A 23433-nucleotide genomic window follows, 5' to 3' on the forward strand; every position below is an offset into this window, starting at 1 on the left:
GTGTGTACGCAGCTCGAGGTCAGTAACTAACCCATGAATGTGATCCTATTTGTCGTGGCAAATGAGTCTATAAGACGTTACTCCTTTCAGCAGACAGTGTTTAATTAAGTGCATACCGCCATTCATGAAATCCCTTACGACAGAACATTTATCTGACGTGGAAATTCTGGAAATTTTCAGGGAGGTATTCGAATTCTCAAATGAATGAAACTTCCAACGTTTTGAATATGCCAATCTCTGCAAAGACCACTTCAGACAATTTTGGAAATTACGTTAGATAACGGTAAAGACCACCACTTGAAATATTATCTGTGGCACGATACAACAGCGGCTGATAAGAGAAACTCTGCTGTGTTAACATTTGTATATATATATAAATACATGGTCGCAGACTGGCAATGTATGGTCCACTTCGTTCCAGACACAGGTAAGCAATATTCTGAGATTTGCATGGTGTAGCGTTGTTGTAGAAACGACGGACAGTTGTCGCATGTGTTTCCAGACTTACGTATCCGTCATTCGTACTGAACGGTAGCACAAGTCTTTCTGCTGATGCTTCTTTTCATTCTGACTTCACGTTACGTTTTTATGCATTTATTTTGAAGTTCTCCTTCTATCATATTGAATAAATTTTATAGTGCGATTCAAATTGCTGAGGTATCGTGAAAGACTTTCTTGTTTGAATCAGGCTGAATGCTTCTGTCTATCTTGATTTGCGCCTTCTTAACTTCAGAATGGGTGCTCCTACATTTCCTTTTTTAGCTACTGAAGTTCTGTAGTCCTTTTATTTTTTTTTTATATTTGACTACATAGTTCACAAGAATGAACTGTCCATGTGATTCTATAGTAATAAATATAAAATATAACAAAACTAATCAACAGATCAATTAATCCGTATGGACAGTAGGATCTGTGACACTTTGTGATTGTCGTCTCTCGCTCTTACACTGAAATTATTAGCTCCGATTGCTTATAGCTTTTGTTAGGAAACCTGCTACCTATTGTGTATCTGTTTTTTATAATAACTGAAAGGAAAACAAACATGGTCTCAGATTCACATATAATGATCACAAATGCGTTTTAAAGTTATTACAATGATTCTTCTGAGAGGACGTGTGGATCATGATACACAAAAATCTTATAGTCACTCTAAAGAAACTTGTGAGTGAACGCAATGATCAAAATCGCATTTGTCCTTTAGATTCAATTCACCGTTTTCCTTAGTCCAACAACAATTCAACCTCTTGGCTCCACATCCATTTCATTTTCACTGCAGTCGTCATTACAAGTGCCACTTCAGAGCTCTATCTCAGCTCTTTCTTTGTTTTACTGTCTCTTCCTGCAATTCCCATTATGCATCTCTCCATTGTTCCCCGAATAGCTCTCATTTGACGGTACGTTGAAATAATAATCCTAACCTGATACGCTGCATATGTTATTTTTGTTAATCTTGTTGTCCATCCAGTTGTTATCCTGAAATGACCTAAATAGAAAAAACTCGTCAACGAATTTTGTTATGCAATTATTAATTTGCAGAATTATATGTTCAATGTGTTGGCTACACATTGTTTTAGTATTAATGTAATTGAGCTTATGGAGTTTGCTCAACTAAGATTTATCCATCATCGAAGTTTATCTGCGCTAGATGCAAACTATATTCTAGCGCACTGTACCCTGCCGTCTTCTAACGCGCAGTGAATTCATTATGACGATACCATTTCACGAACCTTAACGCTACATCTACATCATCTACATACACATCCATACTCTGCAACTTACTGTGTAGCGGATAAGAGTACTTTCCATTGAACAGTTATTTTGGCTTTTCCGCGTTCCATTCACATGTGGATAATGGGAAGAATGATTAAATGCCTCTGTCCGCGCAATCATTAATCTTGTCTTCACGATCCGTATGGGAGCGCTACGTAGGGAGTTTTAGTGTGTTCTTATATACCTCATTTAAAGCTCGTTCTTGAAACTTTTTAAATTATGGCGGGATGGGTTGAGTCTATCTTCAGGATTCCACCAGTTCAGTTACATCAGCATCTCAGTGACGCTCTCCCAAAGGTCAAGTAAATCTGTGAACATCGGTGCTGCCCTTCTTTGTAAACGTTCTATATGTCCTCTAAGTCCTATTTGGTGCTGGTTCCACACACTTGAGGAAATATTCTAGAATGGGCCGCACGAGATTTTTGTAAGCAATTTCATTTCTAGACTGATTGTATTGCCGTAGTATTGCACACATAAAGGAACTAGGCCTCCGCCTAAATTTTGAATGGAGGCCGAAAACTTCCGTCGTAAGAAATCGCCCTCATTCAGCTAACGGCCCTGTCAAAGAGGGCGGAGGAGTGGGCAGAGGTTTAGGGCACTGTTTTTCTCTTGCCCTGAAGGCGGAGGAATCAGGAATGATCAACGGCATGAGGGTGCAGACGGCAATGGAAATCAGTGCATTAAAGACACATAATATGTATCAAAAGCACATGTGGCCTGTAACTGAAAAAAGTGTCATGATGATTTCTTCATTGGCAAAATATTCCTTACCAGTGCCCCATTCGAATCTCCGCGAGTGGACTGCCAAGGTAGATGACCATTAGAAAAGGATTGAAGAAACAACGAAAGAATAATGTTCTACGAGACGGGGCTTGGAATGTCAGAAATCTGAACGTGGTGTGGAAGCTAGGAACACTGAAAAGAGAAATACTAAGGCTCATTTTAGATACAGTGGAGTCAGTGAAGTGAAATAAAAAGGAGACAAGTATTTCTGGTCAGATGAGTATAGAGTAACATCAACAGCAGTAAAAAGTGGTATCACAGGAGAAAGATTCGTTACGAATAGGAAGGTAGGTCAGAGTATGAGTTACCGTGAACAATTCAATAACAGGGTTGTTTTCTTCGGAATCGACAACACACCAATACTGGCACGACAGTTCGATTATACATGCTGACGTCGCTAGCAGAAAATGAAGAGATAGAGAAAGTATACAAGGATATTGTAACAGTAATTCAGTGCGTGAAGTGGGATGAAAATCTTATGGTAATTGGGGATTTTAATCATGTTGTAAGGGAAGAAGCAGAAGAAAGTGTTACGGGAGAATATGGGCTTGGTACTATGAATGAGAGAGGAGAGAGTCTAATTGAGTTCTGCAATAAATTTCAGCTGGTAATGGCGAATACTCTGTTCAAGAACCACAAGGGAGGAGGTATAGTTGGAAAAGGCCGAGAGGTACCTGGAGATTTCTGTCGGATTACATCATGGTCAGAGATTCCTAAATCAGATACTGGATTGTAAGGTGCATACATAAGCAGATGTAGACACAGATCAGAATTTAGTGGTGATGAAGGGTAAGCTAAAGTTTAAGACATTAGTCAGGAAGGATCAGTGCAATAGGGAAGTACTAAGGAATAAACAGTTACGCTTGAAATTCTCTAAGGCTGTAGATACTGCGGTAAGAAATAGCTCAGTAGGCAGTTCAGTTGAAGAGGAATGGACATTTCTAAAATGGGCGATCAAAGAAGTCTGAAAGGAAAAAATAGGCACAAAAAAGGTAACGTAGCAGAAACCATCGGTAGCATAAGAAATACTTCAGTTGATCGATGAAAAAAGGAGATACAAAAATGCCCAGGGAAATTCAGGAATATAGAAATATAAGTCACTTAGAATGTGCAGGGAACCTAAGGTGAAATGGCTACATAAAAAATGTGAAGAAATCGAAAAAGAAATGATTGTCGGAAGGACTAATCAGCGCATAGAAAAATCAAAACAACCTTCGGTGAAATTAAAAGCAACGGTCGTAACTTTAAGAGTGCAATAGGTATTCCATAGTTAAATGCAAAGAACAGAGCGGATAGGCGGGAAAGTACACTGAAGGCCTCTATGAGGGGGAAGACTTATCTCTTGACGTGATAGAACGAGAAACAGGTTCAAATGGCTCTGAGCACTATGGGACTTAACATCTGTGGTCATCAGTCCCCTAGAACTTAGAACTACTTAAACCTAACTAACCTAAGGACATCACACACATCCATGCCCGAGGCAGGATTCGAACCTGCGACCGTAGCAGTCGCGCAGTTCCGGACTGAGCGCCTAGAACCGCTAGACCACCGCGGCCGGCGAGAAACAGGTGTCGATGTAGAAGAGGTGTGGGATCCTGTATTATAATGAGAATTTAAAACAGCTTTGGAAGACTTAAGATCAAATAAGGCAGAAGGGATAGATAAAATGCCATCAGAATTTCTAAAAGCATTGCGAGAAGTGGCAACAAAACGACTATTCGCGTTGGTGTGTAGGATGTACGAGTCTAGCGACGTACCATCTGACTTTCGGAAAAAATATCACCCATACGGTTCTAAAGACTGCAAGAGCTGACAAGTGCGAGAGTTATGGCACAACCAGCTTACAGCTCATGCATCCAAGGTACTGACAAGAATAATATACAGAAGAATGAAAAAGAAAACTGAAGAAGAAGCGGTCGACAATGTAAAGGTACAAGATGTTCGAAATTCTGAGGAAAATGGGAGTAAGGTATAAGAAAAGAAAGGTAATACACAATATGTACAAGAGCCAAGAGGGAAAATAAGAGAAGAAGAACAAGAACGAAGTCCTCGGATTAAAACATGTGTAAGACAGGGACGTAGTCTTTCACCCTTGTTGTTCATTTTATACATAGAAGAAGCAATGATGGAAATAAAAGGAAGGTTCAAGAATGAAACTAGAATTCAAGGTGAAAGGATATTAACGAAAAGATTCGCTGATGACATTGCTATCCTCAGTGGAAGTGAAGAAGGATTGCAGGATCTGCTGAATGGAACGAACACTCTAATGAGCACAGAATATGGATTGAGAGTAAATCAAAGAGAGACGAAAGTAATGAGAAGTAGCAGAAAAGATAACAGAAAAAACTTACTATCAGGGTTGGTGACCCCGAAGTAGACGAAAGTAAGGAATTCTTGTACCTAGGCTGGAAAATAATCCATGACAGACGAAGCAAGGAGGACGCAAAAAGCAGACTAGCACTGGCAAAAAGGCTATTCCTGGTACTGTTATCAAGCATAGGCCTTAATTTGAGGAAGAAGTTTCTGAGAATGTACGTTTGGAGCACAGCATTGTACGGTAGCGAAAGAGAGGCTGTCGGGAAAACGAAAAAGAAGAGAATCGAAACATTTGAGATGCGGTGCTACGGAAGAATGTTGAAAATTAGATGGTAAGGAATGATTGGGTTCTCCGCAGAACCAGAGAGGAAGGGAATATGTTTAAACTACTGACCAGAAGAAGGGAGAGGATGGTAGGACATCTGTTAATACATTACGGAATATCTTCCATGGTATCAGGGGGAGTTGTAGAGGGTAAAAACTGTACAAGAAGACAGAGATCAGAATACATCCAGCAAATAACTGAGAAGGTAGGTTGCAATTGCTACTCTGAAATGAAGAGGTTGGCACCCGAGAGGAATTTGTGGCGGGCTGCATCAGACCAGTGAGAAGACTGATGACAAATAAAATGTAAGCATTTATACCCCCACAAAAATTGTTAGACCGAGATATTTGTATGAGTGGACCGGTTCCAACTGTGACTCGTTGACACTGTTGTCAGAGAATACTATTTTTTTTCTTTTTGTGAAGTGCACAGTTTTACATTTCGGAACCTTTAAACTAAGTTGCAATAATTTCACCATTTTGAAATATTATCAAGAATCTACTGGATATTTGTGCAACTTTTTTCAGACAGTACTTCATTATCGAACAGTGCATCATCTGCAAATATTGAAGTTACTATTCGTATTGGCTGTGAGGTAAAGGGGACCTAACGCACTTCCCTGGGGCACACCTGAAGTAACTTCGACATGTCGAATTCTTTAAATGGCTCTAAGCACTATGGGACTTAACATCTGAGGTCATCAGTCCCCTAGACTTAGAACTACTTAAACCTAACTAACCTAAGGACAACACACACATCCATGCCCGAAGTAGGATTCGAACTTGTGACCGTAGCAGCAGCGCGGTTCCGGACTGAAGCGTGTAGAACCGCTCGGCCACAGTGTCGACTTGTATCCAAAATAACACGTTGCGTCCTCCCTTTCAGTACATAAAGTGTAATATCAACTAGTAAGGAAGACTGAAACTTGGTGATGAACCAGAGGGGTTTGCTGCCAGTTCGTGATATTTTTTATTTTTATTTTTATTTTATTTTTTTTTTTTTTTTTGCCTGTTCAAAGACAAGCGACGAGCAGTAGATTAATTGGACGATGCAGCAAACAAGGCTCGTTCGAGAAGCTGCCCAAAAGAGAGCTGTAACAGAAGAGTAAGGCAGCTTGAGCCATACAATGTGATTGCCACCACATCAACTTTTAGTTTATGAAGCTCGAACACTTGTACCGACCTGCGCCTTGTTCATTTCATTTCAGAATACACACCAGCTTTATTTAACTGTGTGTTGTTGCAAATTTCAGTCTATCGTTTACGGAACATATGACACACATCGTTTCCCTTTTCTTTCCATTGATAAAGAATTTTCTTGTGAGATAATAAGGTGTCATAGTTAACTACTTTTTTGTATTCTCTCTTAAAAAATTGCATATTTATGTTTGCCTCAGTTCTCTTTTTCGATGATCTGAGAGTCTCATCCACAGGGAAATACTAGCATCTTATCTCATTCTCAGCGTACAGCTGGGCACTTGTAATACTCTGCATATCTTTTCATATTCGTTGCTCTTGCGAAACTGAACATCTGTAAATGGCGTATGAATGCCTCTTTATCTTCGAATTAGCCTATCTCAGATTACTGTCGGAGATGGCCATGTTATGTCGAGCGAGGTGCGGCAATAGCAGATAAGGCGATGCTGAGTCACATGCGGTTACACGCAAGACGTGCACTTCATCAGCCGTATGTGAGCTCTGACACCTGGTGCCCCGGTAGGCGCCGGTTGTTAAGGAGATGGACTCACAAACGGCTGGAGCAGCGTTCAGCTATCCGCTCCCGGTGGCTGAGTGATAGCCGGCACGGTAGTTCAGCGTGCTCGGTCAGAGGGCTAGCTGCCCTCTGTAATAAAAGAAGCTGAGTTAATGGATCAACAACGAACTGAAACGGGTGTCTTTCGACGTCCGCCCAGAGCAGATACAACGAACGAAAACGAACAAAATGAGATTTTAAAAAAAGTGGTCAGCGCGACAGACTGTCACTCCTAAAGTTCTGGGTTCGATTCCCGGCTGGGTCGGAGATTTTCTCCGCTCAGGGACTGGGTGTTGTGTTGTCCTAGTCATCATCATTTCATTCCCATCGACTCGCAAGTCGCCGAAGTGGCGTCAAATCGAAAGACTTGCACCCGACGAACGGTCTACCCGACGGGAGGCCCTAGTCACACGACATTGTTTTAGCGTTCAGATCCTCGTGTTTTCATCCAGTTTTAGGTTTTCCTGGAGCCCTTAAGGTGACTACTGCGACGATTTCTTTGAGCGAGAAAAGACCTGTTTACAAGCAGTTCAAAAATGGTTCAAATGGCTCTGAGCACTATGGGACTCAACTGCTGTGGTCATAAGTCCCCTAGAACTTAGAACTACTTAAACCTAACTAACCTAAGGACATCACACACATCCACGCCCGAGGCAGGATTCGAACCTGCGACCGTAGCGGTCGTGCGGTTCCAGACTGTAGCGCCTTTAACCGCTCGGCCACTCCGGCCGGCTACAAGCAGTTCTTCGTCCTCGTCAGACCCGAGTTTGCCGTCTATAGCGATTCGGTCGTCAACGCGACGTGAAAATTTCTTTCTTCAGGACCCAATATCCATTACCAGAATTTTTTCCTTATTACTTTATATTTGACCGACGTTTAGCTTAACTGTACTAAGAATTTAATGCATTTTGCATTTCACATCTTTCGTCATTTTGTGATTGATTTCCTTAGATATGCATATTCGATTGATAAAATGGTTCAAAACATACAGGAATATTAAGTTTAACAGAAACTAAGGGTTAGTTTTACTATGGCGGCAAGATACATGGAGTAGAACACAAGAAATACGTTTGCTATGACGGCGTAAAAAATGTTGAAACAGATGCAAAGTACCCATCGACACTTTATGGAGTGTATACTAAACTAACCACTGGGACAGACGACGGGAAATCCGACGTTTAGCTTCTGACGTTGTGGGCTGAAAGCGTATGCAGCATTGGGTATTTGGTGATCAGTGGCATATCTGACTGGAACCTGAGATCTTACATAACTTACGTTGACATTTATCTGATAACACCTGATTTCTGCAGATTAAATTTCATTCATTCCACTTACACTGTCTCGACGTGTTATCAGTCGCAAGCGCAAACCACGATGTAGAGTTTATCGATGGGTGATAACAGATGAACATACGCTTTTTTTATGACAAATTAGATTGTAGTGATTACAAAGTAGAGAAATCCTCCCACAGCCATAAAGCTGAAGGTTTTTAACTCCCACCCACCAATCCCTTTAGATCAAAACATTCAATTTCAGTACACGTAGCACTTACTCACCATTAGTTTCTTTAATTTTTCGAAACCAAGCTTTCTGTCTCCTCTCGGCAGCACCCTTGTCATCTGCCCGCTTAGCGCCTTCCGTGAATTCATCTGATACAGACTTGAAATTTAAATCTTCCATTTAGCTGGTCTAGTCTTGAACAACGATCTTCCACAGACCTTTTAACAGGGGATGGCGGCCTAACCGACTCGCTTACGACCGAAGCAGTGTTCAAAATCCCACGTGAATATCCTGCGAGAGTGAGCTGAAAAGTAGTGCCTCAGAATTTTTACGTGAAAACCCCTTTAGCTTTTTAAATAAAACAAACTTCATTAACACTCTCCATCTTTATTCTTCACGTCTGCGAATTTCCAGCCCTCTGCCACTAGGGAAGCTCCGAATCGTAGTATGTAGCACGGTGGCGTGTAGTGAAACTATGTCGACGCGTGAGAAACAGCGTGCTGAAACCGATTTCCGAATCGAAGAGTTTGACCACACGTGGAGCACACTCTCATTCAGCCTTAAAATGCCAGACCACACACAGACGTTGCTACATCTGCAGCAATCGGACACCTTGGGTTCACTGTCATCGGTCATCCTCCATAAAGTCCCTACTTGACCCCATCTGATGTGCATCTGCTTTAAAAGCTTAAAGAATACCTTCGATGACTTCACATTCATTGTGGTGGAGGGGTTCAAGCAAAGGTGAGGTTGTGGCTCCGTCAATAATGTCAAACATTCTACAGAGTGGCTTGGTTTAGAAATAAATAAGTAGACGTGAAGACTAAAGATGTAAAATGTTAGTAACTTCGTTTTATTTATAAAAGCTTTATAGGTTTTTATATTACAAATTCAGAAACCTTACTTTTCAGCACGCCCTCGTAATTTATATATTCTGTGACTCATATCATGTCAGGCTTAAGTAAAGCCCCTGGCAACTCTCTTCGCTATAAGTATCCAGTTGAGATTGTGCATCAGTTATCTTTAGAAACTTTGGAAGTGACCGTGTGACGAACAATACCTTTACTGTAAAATTTTCCATTGGAATTTTTCATTTGCTATATAAATAACAAAAACGCCATGAATCGGACAGCTCTGCTTTGATTTTATTAATATCGTCATTGTGCACAGAATGAGATTTTAATTCTGCAGCGGAGTGTACGCTGATATGAAACTTCCTGGCAGACTAAAACTGTGTGCCGGACCGAGACTGGAACTTGGGACCTTTGCCTTTCCGGGCAAGTGCTCTTGAATTTAAGCTGTGAGGATGGGTTCTGAGTCGTGCTTGGGTAGCTCAGGCAGAGGCCCCGTGCTGTGGTGCTTATGATACTAGACTGCTGCGTGGAGGGTCGTGAGTTCAAAACTCACCTGAACTATAAAATTTTAGCCGGCACGGTAGCTCAGCGTGACCGGCCAGAGGGTTAGCTACTCTCTGTAATAAAAAACTGAGTGAACGGATTAACGAAGAACCTAAACGGGTCTCATCGGACGTCCGCCCCGAACAAATTCAACGAACAATACAGAAAAAAAGACAAAAAGGTGGTAGAGCACTTGCCCGCGAAAGGCAACGATCCCGAGTTCGAGTCTCGGTCCGGCAAACAGTTTTAATCCGCCAGGAAGTTTCATATCATCATTGTCAACTGAGATGGACACGAACCACGACATAAAATGAATATCGTGGAACTCTCATTCAGAGAATAGCCAAACTACCCTATAATTTTCCCTGAGAAGCTCAATTTGTTCTCACTACTGCAAGATTACTCTTCATCTCAGAATATCACTTCGTCCTCAGTCATTTGTTAGATATACCTCAATCGCTGTATTTCACTGCTGTTTATACCCTCTACAGCTCCATCCTACTCGTCACTGGAATACATCATGAGGGAATGAATGAGATATGTCTTGTGATCTGACTCAAAGCGTGGAACTATATGGTTCCAGAGACCTTCTCAAGTCTCAAAGGTCTATGAAGTACATGTGTAGACTGAAGAGACAAATGAAAAATTTTACCACTCTCAGGATTCTAACCTGGGTGTCCTGCTCACTAGGCAGATGCACTAACCACTAAATCAGCCTGGGACAGTAGCTTTACATAATTGCACGATCTACCCTAGCACGCCTCGCTCCTCAATCCAAATTTCCATTCACGCCTCAACTCACATAGAATTCCTACTAAACTCAAACAGCGTTTGAGAAGCGCTCTAACTGTTTTAGAATAACAACTCAGCATCGAACGAAACGGGGAGTCCTGCTTGAATCCCAGGCTTAGAGGCCTTAATCAGATGAAGATAGGCTGGGAAGAGGTGTGGAAGGGAATTTGGATTGGGGGGGGGGGGTGCTAGTATAGTCTGTGCAGATGTTCACAGCCCACGTACCAGAGTGGAGTAGTAGTTAGCATATCTGCCTAGTGAGCACGAGACCCGGATTGGAATACCAGCCATGGTACAAATTTTCACTCATCGCTTCAGTCTGCGTATATACATCAAAGCGTGTAGATTATATCTACAGTTACCTGTTTTTATCGTTCTAATGTTGCAAGTTTCACTCTTCTGTTATGAGGAAAGCACTTTTTGAGAAAAAGGATTCAAAGCTGCTCATCAATGCCTTGGCTAATCTCTTATCACCAACTGTTTTAAGCCACCTGGAAAAGGCTCGAATTGACCAGATTGCTTCTACCATATACACTGAAACTTTGTGGCAGATTAAAACTGTGTGCCGGACCGAGACTCGAATTTCGGACCTTTGCCTTTCGCGGGCAAATGCAAGTGCAAGGTGGAGCACTTGCCCGCGAAAGGCAAACGTCCCGAGTTCGAGTCTCGGTCGGGCAGCCAGTTTTAATCTGCCAGAAAATTTCATTGAGCACACACTTCGCTGCAGAGTAAAAATCTCATTCTGGAAACATCCCCCAGGAGACGAGATACTGGCTGAATTGAAGCTGTGAGAAAGGGCCGTGAGTCGTGCTTGGGTACCTCAGATGGTAGAGTACTTTCTCGCGAAAGGCAAAGGTCCCGAATTCGAGTCTCGGTCGGGCAGCCAGTTTTAATCTGCCAGAAAGTTTCATATCAGCGCACACTCCGCTGCAGAGTGAAAATCTCATTCTGGAAACATCCCCCAGGCTGTGGCTGAGCCATGTCTCCTCAATATCCTTTCTTTCAGGAGTGTTAGTTCTGCAAGGTTCGCAGGAGAGCTTTTGTGAAGTTTGTAAGGTAGGAGACGAGGTACTGGCTGAATTGAAGCTGTGAGGACGGGGCGTGAGTCGTGCACTTGCCCGCGAAAAGCAAAGGTCACGAGTTCGAGTCTCAGTCCGACACACAGTTTTAATCTGCCAGAAAGTTTAATATCAGTGCACACTCCACTGCAGAGTGAAAATCTCATTCTGGAACCATACAGCCGCGCGGGATTAGCCGAGCAGTCCAGGGCGCTGCAGTCATGGACTGTGTGGCTGATCCCGGCGGAGGTTCGAGTCCTCCATCGGGCATTGGTGTGTGTATTTGTCCTTAGGATAATTTACGTTAAGTAGTGTGTAAGCTTAGGGACTGATGACCTTAGCAGTTAAGTCGCACAAGATTTCACACACATTTGAAGATTTTTTTTTTTTTTTTTTTTTTTTTGGAACCATATACATTACTTGGTTCGCTCCACCTCTTATAATGAACGTCTTCTTTTTAGTATGACCAATTTAAGGATTAATTTAGGTTTCCAATATTGAATTAACACTACTGGTTGCAGTCATATAAATACTGTTTCAATATACCATTCTCCGCAGAGAAATTATTATTGGATGGATCGTAGAAAATACCTGAAATATCCATTTCATATTTCCTAACTTCATTTTGCAACAGCTTCAACCATTCTCGAGCCCTTGAGTGGGCCATTTCTGTACAGTCCCATGAAACAATGCAGAACTGGGAAGTCAGAGTTCTCCAAAAGAAAGGGCTTATTAAGGTCTGAAGTAATTTTGTCGCATAGAGGTAACTGGCTGTGTCCTTGCTAGAGAAAGCTTCCCAATATTCACCCAAAATACTTCAACGAAAACACTAGAAACAAATGAGAGGGAGTGGACAAGGATTTGAACCCTAAAATCCACAAATACAGAAACAAAAGCGTTCTTTCGTTTTAGTATCATTAGTCTCGGCAGGTGGCTCCTTACTTAGCTCGTATTTACTGCGAATCTCTTGCCCAACGTAAAGCCCCGAGCGACTGGAAAAAAGCGCAGGTGACGCCTGTATATAAGAAGGGTAGAAGGACGGATCCTCAAAATTACAGACCAATGTCCTTAACATCGGTTTGTTTCAGGATTCTCGAACATATTCTCAGTTCGAATATAATGAATTTCCTTGAGACAGAGACGTTTCTGCCCATGCATCAGCACGGCTTTAGAAAGCATCGCTCCTGCGAAACGCAACTCGCCCTCGTTTCACATTATATCTTGCGAATCATGGATGAAGGGTGTCAGACGGATGCCATATTCCTTGACTTCCGGAAAGCGTTTGACTCGGTGCCCCACTGCAGACTCCTAACTAAGGTACGAGCATATGGGATTGTTTCCCAAGTATATGAGTGGCTGGAAGACTTCTTAAGTAATAGAACCCAGTACGTTGTCCTCGATGGTGAGTGTTCATCGGAGGTGAGGGTATCATATGGAGTGCCCCAGGGAAGTGTGGTAGGTCCGCTGTTGTTTTCTATCTACATAAATGATCTTTTGGATAGGGTGGATAGCAATGTGTGGCTGTTTGCTGATGATGCTGTGGTGTACGGGAAGGTGTCGTCGTTGAGTGATTGTAGGAGGATACAAGATTACTTGGTCGGGATTTGTGATTGGTGTAAAGAATGGCAGCTAACTCTAAATATAGATAAAAGTAAATTAACGCAGATGAATAGGAAAAAGAATCCTGTAATGTTTGAATACTCCATTTGTAGTGTAGCGCTTGACACAGTCACGTCGATTAAATATTTTGGCGTAACCAAAAAATGGTTCAAATGGCTCTGAGCACTACGGGACTTAACATCTTAGGTCATCAGTCCCCTAGAACTTAGAACTACTTACACCTAACTAACCTAAGGACATCACACACATCCATGCCCGAGGCAGGATTCGAACCTGCGACCGTAGCGGTCCTGCGGTTCCGCACTGAAGCGCCTAGAACCGCACGGTCACCGCGCCCGGCTGGGCGTAACATTGCAGAGCGATATGAATCGGGACAAGCATGTAATGGCAGTTGTGGGGAAGGCGGATAGTCGTCTTCGGTTCATTGGTAGAATTTTGGGAAGAAGTGGTTCATCTGTAAAGGAGACCGCTTATAAAACACTAATACGACCTATTCTCGAGTACTGCTCGAGCGTTTGGGATCCCTATCAGGTCGGATTGAGGGAGGACATAGAAGCAATTCAGAGGCGGGCTGCTAGATTTGTTACTGGTAAGTCTGATCATCACGCGAGTGTTACGGAAATGCTTCAGGAACTCGGGTGGGCGTCTCTAGAGCAGGGGTCTCCAAACTTTTTAGTCCGCGGGCCACATTGTCTCCTCCACGAAGTCATAAGGGCCAAGATCTACCTAGAGGGATTAAAGCACCCTAGCAATCCACGATCACCGTAATGTAAGGCTAAAGGAAAGATGAAATCGCAAAAATCTAAGGTTGTGGGAATAACTAGCACTCAAACGAACTACGATTTTTATTTAATTACATAATTTTGATTGGTGGACGTACCTGACCGAAATTCTGGTGTATTTTATTCTGGCGAATTTCACCGACATAAAAGTATGTCACTGCACATTCTTCACGAAAGCCTCCTGCAAAGTTAACGAAATCTCAAAATCATTGTTAGCAACACTATTACTGCAAGGCGTAACAGAGGTAGAGTATGTCAACGCATTGTTATTGCAAGCGGCGCAACAATAATTTTAGTTATGTAGTCTTGTAGCGAGTAGCAGAGCCAATGTCGCGGTGCATTGGTCGCGATAGGCCTCGAAACTCAGTTGTTGGCAGTATAGGTACCACCTCAAATATTTGGCAGGCCGGATACCGGGGATGTCCGGCCAGCTAACGCGGGCCGGTTTGCTGGCCCTCGCGGGCCGGTTTCTGCCCGCGGGCCGTAGTTTGGAGACCTCTGCTCTAGAGGAAAGGAGGCGTTCTTTTCGTGAATCACTACTGAGGAAATTTAGAGAATCAGCATTTGAGGCTTACTGCAGTACAATTTTACTGCCGCCAACTTACATTTCGCGGAAAGACCACAAAGATTAGATAAGAGAGATTAGGGCTCGTACAGAGACATATAGGCAGTCATTTTTCCGTCGTTCTGTTTGGGAGTGGAACGGGGAGAGAAGATGCTAGTTGTGGTACGAGGTACCCTCTGCCAGGCACCGTATGGTGGATTGCGGAGTATGTATGTAGATGTAGATGTAGACGTAGATGTACCTAAAAGTGATAGGAAATGATTTCGTACGGTGATTGCCTCACGCTGAACCACGAAACACGCTGTTTGTCCAGCAGGTGAGACAGACACTCAGACGACGAGATGGACTTGAGCTGCTGCCAGTGCGCGTTCGAGGACACGGCCTTCCTGGCGGGGACGTGCGGCGCGGGCTTCGCGCTCTTCATGTCGATGGTGGAGTACGTGCTGCGCACGCGCTGCGACTTGGCCGACCCGTGCGGGCGCGCGGGCCGCGACGCGCCGCTGCTGCTGTCGCAGCTGGGAGAGCCGCCCGCCGTCGACTTCATCGTAGTCGGCGCCGGCGTCGCGGGGCCCGCGCTCGCCGCCCGCCTCTCGGAGAGGCAGAACTGGACCGTCCTGCTGCTGGAGGCGGGGCCCGAGGAGCCCACCGCCACGCAGATACCGGTCAGTGCGCCAACTAGTGCAGAAACGCTACCTCATGAGAGTATTGTTGTAATGTGCACTTAGCTCATATCTCGGTTGATAGGTCACCTCCAGTACCACTCGACACCTTTATATGGAACTTGTTTCACTGTCAGCATTTGAAAATAGAAGAAACCATCAGCGAAAAATGTAGTGAGGGGAAATCGAAATAAAGTTAGCCAGAACTCAGGACTTTATTATGTAAAGTGCATTTGGTAAAGCATCTGCATCATACCCCTCCATGAACCACGGACCTTGCCGTTGGTGTGAAGGCTTGCGTGCTTCAGCGATACAGATAGCCGTACCGTAGGTGCAACCATAACGGAGGGGTATCTGTTGAGAGGCCAGACAAACGTGTGGTTCCTCAAGAGGGGCAGCAGCCTATTCAATAGTTGCAGGGGCAATAGTCTGTATCATTGACTGATCTGGCGTTGTAACACTAACCAAAACGGCCTTGCTGTGCTGGCACTGCGAACGGCTGAAAGCAAGGGGAAACTACAGCCGTAATTTTTCCCGAAGGCATGTAGCTATACTGTGTGGTTAAGTGGCATGGGGAGCTGCATCAAACCAGTCTCCGGACTGAAGACCATAACAACAACTGCATCATACATTACACATACAACTACAGTGTGTTCAGAAATCCCTATTACAAACTACTAGGACTTGTAGAGCGAGAGTGAGTGCATAATATTTTGAGTAGGAACCCATCTCCCGAAGCGTTCCGTTTCTGTTTTAAGTTGAGTAGCTTGAATCGTCACAGTTTGTTTGATCCATGGGACAGCGTCAGGGAGACAAAAAAAGAAAAGACCTGGCAGACGCTTGAAGATAGACATAAACTTCCGAAGTTTCAAGACTCTAGGAATATACTATAGCTCTCAATGTATCACTCCCAAGGGGATCTCAGAGCCAACAGACTAATTACAGTGCCCAAAGGGGGGTTTAGCAATAATTCCTCCCATTTTGGTTCAAATGGCTCTGAGCACTATGGGACTTAACATCTAAGGTCATCAGTCCCCTAGAACTTAGAACTACTTGAACCTAACGAACCTAAGGACAGCACACAATACCCAGTCATCACGAGGCAGAGAAAATCCCTGACCCCGCCGGGAATCGAACCCGGGAACCAGGGCGTGGGAAGCGAAAACGCTACCGCACGACCACGAGCTGCGGACTCCTCCCATTTTCCATCAGTATAAAGAACGGGAAGAAGCACCAATAACTAGTACAACGGCAAGTACCTTCAGCCATGTATTTCACCGTGGTTTGTATTGATGCAGATTTCGATGTAGATAACCTATCTCTACCGATTCGTAGAATCCAAAGTAAAGTGACAACGAGTTGTGAAATGATCGCTAGCACTACCTCAGTGCCGCGCGGGGTAGACTCCCAAAAAAGACTGTCGCAGTCCATTCCCATGATATTAACTACACTGGCCAAAGAGCTTCCACACCTCAGTACAAATGTGAATGCCCGAGTCTTTCGCACATGTCATCACGTCGTAAACTCCCTTTCATGATACTAAGTTTGATTTGTGGCCAGGCAATGAACGGCAAACACTAGCACGTCATTTAAATAGAAACAGCGCCTAGTACGTTAATGTACGTATTTTTCAAGTGGATACACATAATTCCCACATTCAAAGTGTTGCTCTGCTACAACTGCATCTGACACGATTCGTGAGTCACTGTACAGTGCACTTCGTACTGCTGTTAACTCTCCTCTTTCTTGTTCCACTCATAAAGGAAACAAAGAAACGAACTGGCCTAAGTTCCTGATACAAGTTGAACGTTGGACTCCGCCGGGCCGTCTGTCACACGCGCTGGTCCTCTAAACTTCACATACAACATTTGACGAAAAGGTTTTCTTCCCTCCAAGGATACTCACATCTGCTCATGGAGTATTTCCCTAACTCTATCATACTGATAAAACCGACCAGTAATAAATCTTGGAGCATATTTCTGAAATTTTTTTGATGGTTTCCTTTAACCTGACCCGCTGGAATCCGAAATCTCAAATATTACTCGAGAACCAAATCACACAACTTTCCATATAGCTGCCCTATACTTTTCCAAAACTCTCCCAAGTAACTATAGTCAGCCCTCACAGTGACTTACCATGTGTGTGTGCATTCGAGTTCCTGTCGTTTTGCAACATTATACTTAGATATTTAATCGACATGACTGAGTGAAGTATTTAATCTAAAACTCGATGCCGGACGAGGATTTTAAGCCCACTCCTTCATGATTTTGGCCCAGTGCCTCAAGCAATATCCCATCTCGTACGGAAGAATCTGTAACATATTTTAATAGCTCATTTATTCTCAAAAGTAGCTATTGAGACAAAAGAACGGACGAATTACATGAAGATAAAATTTAGAACTAATTCATGTACGTTCATAAATAAATAATTAATCGCCAATGATTAAATGTTGCGTTCTGTGAAATGTGTGAATTGTCCCTGTAGCATTCTCTAGTGAAAGAAAAATGTCACATTGTACAAGACAGTGGTTTATAAGTGTGTGGTGAGAGAGTGATTATATACACAATAATGCACTCAAAATAAAAGTGTTTAATTCCCCAGTTGCTATCTATGCCTCCTGTTTCTGGAAACTGTTTTCACCTAAAACAGGCTACATATCAACTGGTGCCAGAAACACTAAGAGTGAACAGCAATGAATCTTAGCTACAAGAAAATGTTCTAATGAACAAACTACAGGCTCTGAATGTTCTACAACAGTATCTAACTTCTCTGAACTTCATTTGGATTCCGTTACAACAAAGCTTCAAAAAAAATTCATCTACTGACCTTGCAAAGTACGCCAAGAACAATGGGCACCTTCTTAGCTCCGAATTTCGTACATCAGACGACTGTCATAGCGTTGAAGGGAAGGCATATAATGTGTGTGAGGAAGAGTGTGAGTAAATGTGTCGGTAGAGGGGCTGTCAGTACTATAAGATGCAAACCGATACCGCCTCCTGCGGGACTGAAAATAGTGATTTACATATTGGGCATATGGCAGACGGTACTTACTTGCCGTGGATGGTAAGGATGCGATTCATTACAGAAACAAACCTAGTTACCTCTTCAGGATCAACGTTAGAGACTCCTGAGTTTATTCCTGCGGCTCAACAAAAGAAGATGAATTATATCACTTAACGGTTTTCGTTTGAGTGGGATCGTAATCGTCAAGTACCTTTGTCCACGGTCTAAGATGCTGCAGTCATGGACTGTGCGGCTGGTCCCGGCGGAGGTTCGAGTCCTCCCTCGGGTATGGGTGTGTGTGTTTGTCCTTAGGATAATTTAGCGTAAGTATTGTGTAAGCTTAGGAACTGATGACCTTAGCAGTTAAGTCCCATAAGATCTCACACACACCCTTGTGCAAGAGGTTAAGCGAATCGAAACATAAGTTTGCCACTAATTTTACTTCTATAAGCGCATCAGAAAATGTAAACGACATACATAACTGAAGTTATAATCTTCTGAGTCGTTAGGCCGCATCATATTCCTCTTCAAACTTCTTCGATGCTCCGTGTTTCGATTCCTCTGCTGGGATCTTCTTCTGTTGTCCCTAGATATTCAGCATAGTGATGAAAACGTTGAGCATTGAACAAGTCTCAAGAATAACATGATGCGGACTAACGCTCAGAAAATTTTACCCTCAATGACAATGACTACTGTAGACTTATATAAATTACAGAATCATCAAAGACGTTTTAAGTGACTGGAATCTGCAGGTATAACTGAGGGTCCCTTCACCCAGGCGGTTTTTGTACCCATAGCACGGACTATCTGTCAGGTGGTAGAGCCATATTAATAAACTGCTTAAGCTTTCCATTTTGGATGCAATCGTATAGCCAGAAGATAGTCACAATATCATCTCTGACATAGCTATTATATTCTCCATCTACATCTACATCTACATGATTACTCTGCAATTCACATTTAAGTGCTTGGTAGAGGGTTCGTCGAACCACAATCATACTATCTCTCTACCATTCCACTCCCGAACAGCGCGCGGGAAAAACGAACACCTAAACCTTTCTGTTCGAGCTCTGATTTCTCTTATTTTACTTTGATGATCATTTCTGCCTATGTAGGTTGAGCTCAACAAAATATTTTCGCATTCGGAAGAGAAAGTTGGTGACTGAAATTTGGTAAATAGATCTCGCCGCGACGAAAAACGTCTTTGCTTTAATGACTTCCATCCCAACTCGCGTATCATATCTGCCACACTCTCTCCCCTATTACGTGATAATACAAAACGAGCTGCCCTTTTTTGCACCCTTTCGATGTATTCCGTCAATCCCTCCTGGTAAGGATCCCACACTGCGCAGCAATATTCTAACAGAGGACCAACGAGTGTAGTGTAAGCTGTCTCTTTAGTGGACTTGTTGCATCTTCTAAGTGTCCTGCCAATGAAACGCAACCTTTGGCTCGCCTTCCCCACAATATTATCTATGTGATCTTTACAACTGAAGTTGTTCGTAATTTTAACATCCAGGTACTTAGTTGACATCCAGGTACTTAGTTGACAGCCTTGAGAATTGTACTATTTATCGAGTAATCGAATTCCAACGGATTTCTTTTGGAACTCATGTGCATCACCTCACACTTTTCGTTATTTAGCGTCAACTGCCACCTGCCACACCATACAGCAATCAATTCTAAATCGCTTTGCAACTGATACTGGTCTTCGGATGACCTTACTAGACGGTAAATTACAGCATCATGTGCGAACAACCTAAGAGAACTGCTCAGATTGTCACCCAGGTCATTTATATAGATCAGGAACAGCAGAGGTCCCAGGACGCTTCCCTGGGGAACACCTGATATCACTTCAGTTTTACTCGATGATTTGCCGTCTATTACTACGAACTGCGACCTTCCTGACAGGAAATCACGAATCCAGTCGCACAACTGAGACGATACCCCATAGGCCCGCAGCTTGATTAGAAGACGCTTGTGAGGAACGGTGTCAAAAGCTTTCCGGAAATCTAGAAATACGAAATCAACTTGAGATCCCCTGTCGATAGCGGCCATTACTTCGTGCGAATACAGAACTAGCTGCGTTGGACAAGAACGATGTTTTCTGAAACCATGCTGATTACGTATCAATAGATAGTTCCCTTCGAGGTGATTCATAATGTTTGAATACAGTAAATGCTCCAAAACCCTACTGCCAACCGACGTCAATGATATAGGTCTGTAGTTCGATGGATTACTCCTACTACCCTTCTAAAACACTGGTGCGACCTGCGCAATTTTGCAATCTGTAGGTACAGATCTATCGGTGAGCGAGCGGTTGCATATGATTGCTAAGTAGGGAGCTATTGTATCAGCGTAATCTGAAAGGAACCTAATCGGTATACAATCTGGACCTGAAGATTTGCCCGTATCAAGCGATTTGAGTTGCTTCGCAACCCCTACGGTATCTACTTCTAAGAAACTCATGCTAGCAGCTGTTGTTTATCTTTCTCTCTCAATAACACAAAATAACTGTATTATTTGATATTAAATTATCAGGTACAATGTGTTTTACGTAAGTTCTTACACAGATCTGTTTTAGTTGTCTCATGAGATGCTTATGACCAACAACATAAAACAAAATATATTTCTTCCACAGACGTTCGCGGTAGCAGCAGTGAACACGGTGCTCGATTGGAATTACACGACAGAGGTGCAGGAGCAGGCGTGCCTCAGTACAGGAGGCGTCTGCAGCTGGCCGCGCGGTAAGATGGTGGCCGGTACCGGCGCCATGCAGGGCATGATGTACACACGAGGCCACCGAAGCATCTACGACGGTTGGGAAGCGGCTGGTAACGAGGGCTGGGGCTACGACGACGTGCTGCCGTACTTCATAAGAGCAGAGAACAACCTGGAGGCCGACGAGATGGACGAAGGTTACCACGGCACGGGAGGACCGCTCGTGGTGCAGCGCTTCGCCAGCCATCCGCGGCTCGCTGAGACCATCGTGGAGGCGGGAATAGAGCTCGGCTACCGCACGGGAGACCTCTGTGGCAGCAACCAGACGGGCGTCGCCATAGCGCAGATGATGGTGAAAGACAGTCTCCGAGGCAGTACACCCGCGCTCTACCTAAGGCCTGCTGCAGCCAGCAACCCAAATCTGCACGTTGGGATAAATGCTCACGTTACCAGAGTTCTCATCGATCCTGACACCCTTACTGCGACTGGCGTGGAGTTTCTCGACGAGAACAACAACCTGCACACTGTACGAGCAAACAAGGAAGTCATCCTGAGTGCCGGCGCCATAGGCTCTCCTCAGTTACTCATGCTTTCTGGTGTCGGGCCACAGGCAGACCTCGAGGATGTCGGCATAACGCCGCTGAAGAACTTGTCTGTTGGACAGAACCTACACAACCACGTGTCAGGTTATGTGGCTTTCTACATCAACAATACTTCGTACGAATCTCTGACGACAGAAGTGCTCAACGAATTCGTCACCAATCGCACTGGCCCCATGTCAGGTACAGGTCTGACACAGACAACTGGCTTCATGCTTTCCAAGTACGCAACTGATGGCGTGCCCGACCTACAGATCTTCTTCGACGGTTTCAATGCGGCTTGCTCTCGCTCAGGCTTAGCGGAGGAATGCACCAGTGGAGAGGTGAACGTGGACTGTGGCCGCCGATATATCGACGCGCGACCGACCAACATCATGCCACGTAGCAAGGGCTACATGAAACTACGCAGCTCCAACCCTCTCGACTACCCGCTCTTCTATCCCAACTACCTCTCTGAGCAGATCGATGTGGACATACTGGTCGAGGGCATCAAGTTGGTGATCAACATGACACGGACGGAGGCGATGCAACGCTGGGGCTTCGAGCTGGACACGACGGTGACGGCCGGCTGCGAGGACTACGAGTTCGCGTCAGACGAGTACTGGGCGTGCGTGGTGCGCTACAGCACCGGCGCCGAGAACCACCAGGGAGGCACCTGCAAGATGGGGCCCGCCACCGACGACTCCGCCGTCGTGGACCCGCGCTTCCGGGTGCACGGCGTGGCTGGGCTGCGCGTCGTCGACGCTTCCGTCTTCCCGTACATACCCAACTCCAACCCCATCTCGTCCATCGTCATGTTGGCCGAGAGGGCGGCCGATTTCATCAAGGAAGACTGGCCCGAGGAATCTGCCTGAAGCACGCTCGAGATGGACACGAACATTTACCGCAGACTGCTTTGAAATGGTAGACTAATTCGATATTAGTGGCTCCCTGAGATTATGATTTTTAAGGAGTTTCTGCACTTACAAGATACGTAAAGGTACGGAACACACTTTAAGAGTACATGACATTTGTGGTGGAATGACCTTAACCCCATAATTTGCCGTAACATTTCTGCATCTGATTCGTTTATTCTTTCCCTGTATGGCATTAACACTGCCATATTTCCTTATTTCTCCGTTTTATCTCTTTTTAATGCAAACAACTCTTGGCAACATTGTTCTTGCTTTTTCTAATTTATTATTCAATATGACCTTTCCAAACCGTCACAGTTTTTGTGAGTTTTGGGAAGAGATGTCACTGATGTAAGAATTTTACTCTACGAGTAAAATATTACTTAACTTGTAAATATGTGATTGTAGCACTTTTTCACTAATTGATTCATTTTGTATTTTGAAACATTAATAAATAACATTTATAAGTAATATCTTGTTGTTTCTTATACATCTTTATGTTGAATCACAATACATGAAATGCCTACAACATAGTTCACATTGCAACTCTTTAACGTCGCCATACATTTCTGAGTGAGATAAATGTTAGTAATTTACTACCCTGTTTACATTAACCTCTCTAATTAAGACCTGTCCTCGTTATACACCGTCTGAAGGCTTCTTTCATTTCCTCTTTGGTAATCACTCTGTCACATATGTGTCGTCCAATCGACAACAGTCGACTAGAAACTCAAAACTTATAGTCTAATTTATTTGTAGATACCTCTGAAAATGATTACCAAAAGTCTTTCTCTGTTGCAACCACTTGACTACCAAGTAAACTGCTTCGTAATTTAAGAGGAGCTGCTGATTTTGACTTCCAAAAATACACTGATGGGTTCCCTGTTGGAATAACGAT

At 43.8% G+C, this 23433-nt stretch overlaps 1 protein-coding gene across 1 annotated transcript; it reads left to right on the forward strand.

Moving 5' to 3' along the window:
* Positions 1-410: 410 nt before the first annotated feature.
* On the forward strand, positions 411-23006 carry LOC126188130 (glucose dehydrogenase [FAD, quinone]-like). The gene is made up of 3 exons (XM_049929608.1): positions 411-427; positions 14977-15322; positions 20964-23006. Exons 2-3 carry the CDS (start codon positions 15002-15004, stop codon positions 22494-22496), a joined length of 1854 nt encoding a protein of 617 aa, XP_049785565.1. The 5' UTR covers positions 411-427; positions 14977-15001; the 3' UTR covers positions 22497-23006.
* The last annotated feature ends 427 nt before the right edge of the window (positions 23007-23433 follow it).

The sequence above is a fragment of the Schistocerca cancellata genome, chromosome 5 (assembly GCF_023864275.1).
Source record: "Schistocerca cancellata isolate TAMUIC-IGC-003103 chromosome 5, iqSchCanc2.1, whole genome shotgun sequence".
Classification (NCBI taxonomy): Eukaryota; Metazoa; Arthropoda; class Insecta; order Orthoptera; family Acrididae; genus Schistocerca; species Schistocerca cancellata.

Excerpts from the sequence above, each read along its gene's own strand:
- LOC126188130 (XM_049929608.1), top strand. The coding sequence starts at position 15,002 with ATGGACTTGAGCTGCTGCCAGTGCGCGTTCGAGGACACGGCCTTCCTG. Across the intron at positions 15,323-20,963 it reads CCACCGCCACGCAGATACCG|ACGTTCGCGGTAGCAGCAGT; the intron begins GTCAGTGCGCCA and ends TTTCTTCCACAG.